The sequence below is a fragment of the Quercus lobata genome, chromosome 8 (assembly GCF_001633185.2).
Source record: "Quercus lobata isolate SW786 chromosome 8, ValleyOak3.0 Primary Assembly, whole genome shotgun sequence".
In the NCBI taxonomy this organism is placed as follows: domain Eukaryota; kingdom Viridiplantae; phylum Streptophyta; class Magnoliopsida; order Fagales; family Fagaceae; genus Quercus; species Quercus lobata.
Window position 1 is genome coordinate 29,026,083 of NC_044911.1, and position 5,000 is coordinate 29,031,082.

The window sequence follows — 5,000 nt, forward strand, 5'->3', positions numbered from 1 at the left end:
GGTCATTGTCGTGGGTAAGACCATCCGAGTTGCAGCACCTTTGTCCTTATTCCAACTGGCTAAAGTAGAAGGTAATTAGGACCAGCTGAATTTGTGTGGGCCAAGCCCAAGTCAGGAGTGGGCCTTTCCTTTTACCCCCCACTACCATTATGATAATAGTCGATAAATATATATATATATATATATATATATATACACACATATATAGTTTCTCTTTTTAGAATGAGTCTATATATATAGTTAGAGCCAAAACTTAGAGAAAAGTCCAATTAGATTCTAAATTGGAGTCCAATTTTGCACCACGTATCTTATCTAATTTTTCAATTTTTGTGTCAAGTTAATTATTAGGTACAAAAATAGAAGAGTCTAAATCCAATTATATTCTAAATTGGATTTCAATTAGAGTTCAATTTTGCGTTAAGAGTCCTATCTAATTTTTTAATATTTGTGACAAATGTCCTATCTAATTTTCAATGAGTAACCATTACATATTTTAGAAATTCATAGCTTAAAAAATGTGTAAGTTGTAACTCTAATAATAGGTATAATTTGAACTCATATATGTGTATAATTGTAATTGTTTTTAGATATAATTGTGCATATGCACGTGGTTATACACTAGTACTCCATCCGTCCCAATTTGTTTGTCTTATTTCAAAAATCTAACTTTTTAAGGGAACATTATTTATTATTTTGTTTGCTATATAAAAATGTATAAGTTTCCAAAACTACCCTTAAATAAATTTATCAAAAATGGTTTTGGAAATAAAGTAGGCGCATAATAAGAATATTAGTAAATTAATGGTTTTTAATTTTAGAAATAGGACAATATTTTAGGATATCCGAGAAATGGAATAAAGAACAAACAAATTGAGACAAAGGGAGTAGTTAATAAGAAAAAAAGCACTTTGATCTCCTCTTTTTTCCATCTTTATATGCTCCACTTTTAGCATTCTAGAAAAAGAATATTAACAAGTATTAGTGAATTAACAAAAAATATATCATAAATAAGCATTAGTAAATTAGAGCAGCCTAAAAAAGCACTTTAATCACCTCTTTTTTCCGTCTTTATATGTATTCATTAGCCTTTACTAAAATTGATATTTTTACTTGGTCACTCTTCCTTTTAACTTGGTTAACCGCTAACAGTCATTTTGTGTCTAAAAGAAAATGAAGGGATTTGGTTTCACTAGTTAACTGTTAATGATTATTTTGTGTGTAAGAGAAAATCAAGGGATTTGGATTCAGTGGTTAACCGTTAATGGTCATTTTGTGTCTAAGAGAAAATCAGGGGTTTAATTTTAGGGAATGAGAGCTTGACAAATAAGGCAAAGTGAATTATTTTGACAAAACCACGTGTCCAAATCCCTAGAGTTTTTAGCATAAGTCAATTGTAAAATTAGTTAATATTAGTTGGATAGCTTCAACGGTGTTGAACTCACATATTGAAGTATAAATAGCTTCAAACCAAATGGGGTATTCATCATTCCGTACAACAAATTGGCAATAACCAGGAAATAATTGAAGATCAATAACATGGGAAAGAATTTTAGCATTGCAACAGTTTCCTTGCTATTGTTGTTGGCATCCACCAATGCTGGGCAGGTTTTTGATGTCAAATCATATGGAGCAAAACCTAATGGCGATATCACTCAGGTATAAATATGTGTAGTATAATTAACCATACTTAATTAACATGAAAAGCGTGTTCAACTTAACTCATAAAGCCTTTTAATGTCGAATAAGATAACTTAGGTTCAAACTCTGTTTACACTAAAAACCAGCTGGTTTCTTGATCAAATTGATAAAAAAATAACATGCAAAATAATTGTAATATACTGATTTTGAATTTTCTTAATGTGTTTAGGCTTTGACACAAGCTTGGAAAGCTGCCTGCGCAGTAGCAGGAAGTAAAGTCGTGATTTCAACAGGGGCTTACAAACTAGGTTTAGTGACTTTGTTGGGTCCATGCAAAGGTGCTATTGAGTTTAACCTTCAAGGCACCCTACAATCCCCATCAGACGTTGAATCCTTCAAGGGTAAAGATGCTTGGGTCATTTTTGACACGATCGATAGTCTTACTGTGTCAGGTGGAGGAGTTTTTGATGGCAAAGGACAAAGGGCATGGCAAAAAAATAATTGTGCCAAAAAGTACAACTGCGACACACTTCCTTCGGTAAGATTTAAATGTTAAATGATTAGCATTTACAATTCCATCATTTTCTTCTTAGATATATAGTCACTACAACATTACAAGCTTTACTCATTACTAAAAAGTAATTCAAGCATTTATATGTTAGAGGATGCTGAAGATAATACAAATGATTTGACATAAATTTTATATAGGGATGTATCACAACTCACAAAAGAACTAATTCAACATTTATATATGAAAAAGCCTATGGAATATGGATGCAACATTTTGTGCTACAACACTAATGCAACTATGAGTGATATAGAAAAAAGGATGGTTAAATATGGAAGTGATAGTTCACCAATCACAATTGCACATGTCATTAAGTTATGACAAAGTGTATGTGGTCTAAGTTAAAATTGTTTATATAAAATAATAATGTTGAAGTAGTACCAACCACGTTCATAGACACCTTAGGATGTAAGTTTTTACGTGATAATATTTGTTATAATTTTACCATTTTTCCTATTTATTATGTTGACTTAATGATGCTTATAAAATTTATTACCAAACCAATTTGTAATTTTTTTGAATCGTCAACATTTTACTAAATATGACATTTTTAAATGAAGCTTTTTTTTAGGAGAAAATATAAATGAAACTTGAGCATTCATATTTGGTGTTTTAATTTATCTAACTTGCAAACATGAACAGAATATAAGGTTCAACTTCATCACAAATTCAATAGTCCAAGACATTACATCGAAGGACAGTAAATTTTTCCACATCCACCTTTTGGGATGCAAGAACTTGCAATTCCAACATGTTACCATAACTGCACCAGCAGATAGCCCCAACACTGATGGAATCCACATCGGATGTTCATCTCAGATCAACATTACCAATGCCAATATTGGAACAGGTGATGATTGCATCTCTATTGGTGATGGAACCCAAGATATTACTATTAATCAAGTAACTTGTGGACCTGGCCATGGTATCAGTATTGGAAGTCTTGGTAGGTATGAGAACGAACAACCTGTTTCAGGAATCAGAGTTATTGGTTCCACTCTTAGCAATACGGAAAATGGTGTTAGAATCAAAACATGGCCTGCTTCCCCTGCTGGTATTGCTTCTGATATGCATTTCGAGAATATTATCATGAAAAATGTTGCCAATCCTATCCTTATTGATCAAAACTATTGCCCAAACAGTCAATGCTCAAATGAGGTTATTATAAATATCCCAAATATATACACACATTTTGATGTTAAAAGTTAAAAAAAGGAAAATAAATTATAAATTCTAATATCAAATTCTTGGGTGGATTTTTTGTTTGTTTGTTTTGCTTTCAGTCTCCCTCTAAAGTTAAGATCAGCAATGTTAGCTTCAAGGACATTAGAGGAACTTCTTCAACACAGGAAGCTGTGAAGCTTATTTGCAGTAAGAGTGTACCGTGCCAACAGGTGGTGGTTACCGACATTGATCTTACATACAAGGAAGGTGGATCTGTTACTTCCACTTGTGTTAATGTCCAGCCCACAGTTTCGGGCAAGCAAAACCCTCCTGCTTGTACCAAAAAAATTTGACTAATGCGGAATGAAGAATAACTATCTATAGATAGGTTATAGAAGTTCTATTCTAAATAGAATCTCATTTACTTGTGTCTAGCATGTTCCCTTTTTCTTTATTTAAATGAAATTGGGGGATGTTGCTTAGTTATTTTTTGAATTGTTTAAGTTTAGCCTTTTACTGAAAGCTTCTATGATCTGTAGTGTTGTTATAGACAGTATTTATTTTGTTATTGCAACTGGAACCTTTCTGAATAAAAAAAATGGTTATTCAATTCTTAGTATGTGCTTTTTATTATTTTCAAATAAATGTTTGTGTTCACCCCGTCCATCACCACACATTCCACCACCACCGTCCATCACTCCCAAACCCTCCACTACTGCCATTGGAACTTACCACCAAAGACACCAAAACCACCACAAAACTCATCCCAAAACCAAAACAAAAACAAGAATAGAAAAATAAAAATAAAATAAGATAATATATAGAATGCTTAATCTCCCCTGTAACATGCAATTGAATTATTTGCTCAATCATTCATATTCAATCTACTTTACACATTGTTTGAGTACTTTATTGTTTTATCTTCCCATTAGGGGAGTTGGCTCTCTACCTAATTGAGTTAAAAATATTCCAAGTTCATATGATAAAATATTAGGTGGATGCTTGAATCCCTAGTGTTTTTCTCCATTAATTTCTCTTAAATTTATTTTGCTATTTTCAATTATAGTTTCAATATTATCTTGCTCCATCTTTGGGTGGAAAAACAAACAAACAATTATTTTTATTTACTACTTAATAGTAGAGGTTTTTACATTAGTGTCAATCATTCCCTGTGGATCAACCTTGGACTCACCGAGATATTATTACTTGTGAAAAATTTGTACTTGGGCTTGCATTATTTTAATCACAATAGTCCCATTGTATATTACGTCTTGTATCTCATTCTTAAGGTGGAAATATTTGTCAATCTTATGGCTAGACTTTTGATGAAAATGATAAAACTCATTGAGGTTCCAACTGGAAGGTACATGATTAGGCATGGATGTGGGGATCTAAAGGCTTGAGGTATTCTTTTGAAGTTAGATTCTCATAGGCTTAATCAAGTGGCATTCCTAGGTCAGAGAACTCTTGACGGGACTTTTTGGTATTGTTTCGGTAGGTCATGGGTTGTTAAGGTATGATGGCACTCACACTTGCAAGGTTGGATGGCTTAGCATTGAATGATCCTCCCCCATGTGTCTTCTTAACTAGAGGCTTCCATTCATTCTCTTCCAACTATCCAATGTTAATA

The 5,000-nt window shown here is 32.5% G+C and overlaps 1 protein-coding gene across 1 annotated transcript; it reads left to right on the forward strand.

The window, feature by feature from the left end:
- The first annotated feature begins 1,500 nt into the window (after positions 1–1,500).
- Positions 1,501–3,951, forward strand: LOC115958015 (exopolygalacturonase-like). Its single transcript, XM_031076377.1, has 4 exons — positions 1,501–1,656; positions 1,868–2,176; positions 2,849–3,364; positions 3,490–3,951. Exons 1-4 carry the CDS (start codon positions 1,537–1,539, stop codon positions 3,721–3,723), a joined length of 1,179 nt encoding a protein of 392 aa, XP_030932237.1. The 5' UTR covers positions 1,501–1,536; the 3' UTR covers positions 3,724–3,951.
- Positions 3,952–5,000: the final 1,049 nt, after the last annotated feature.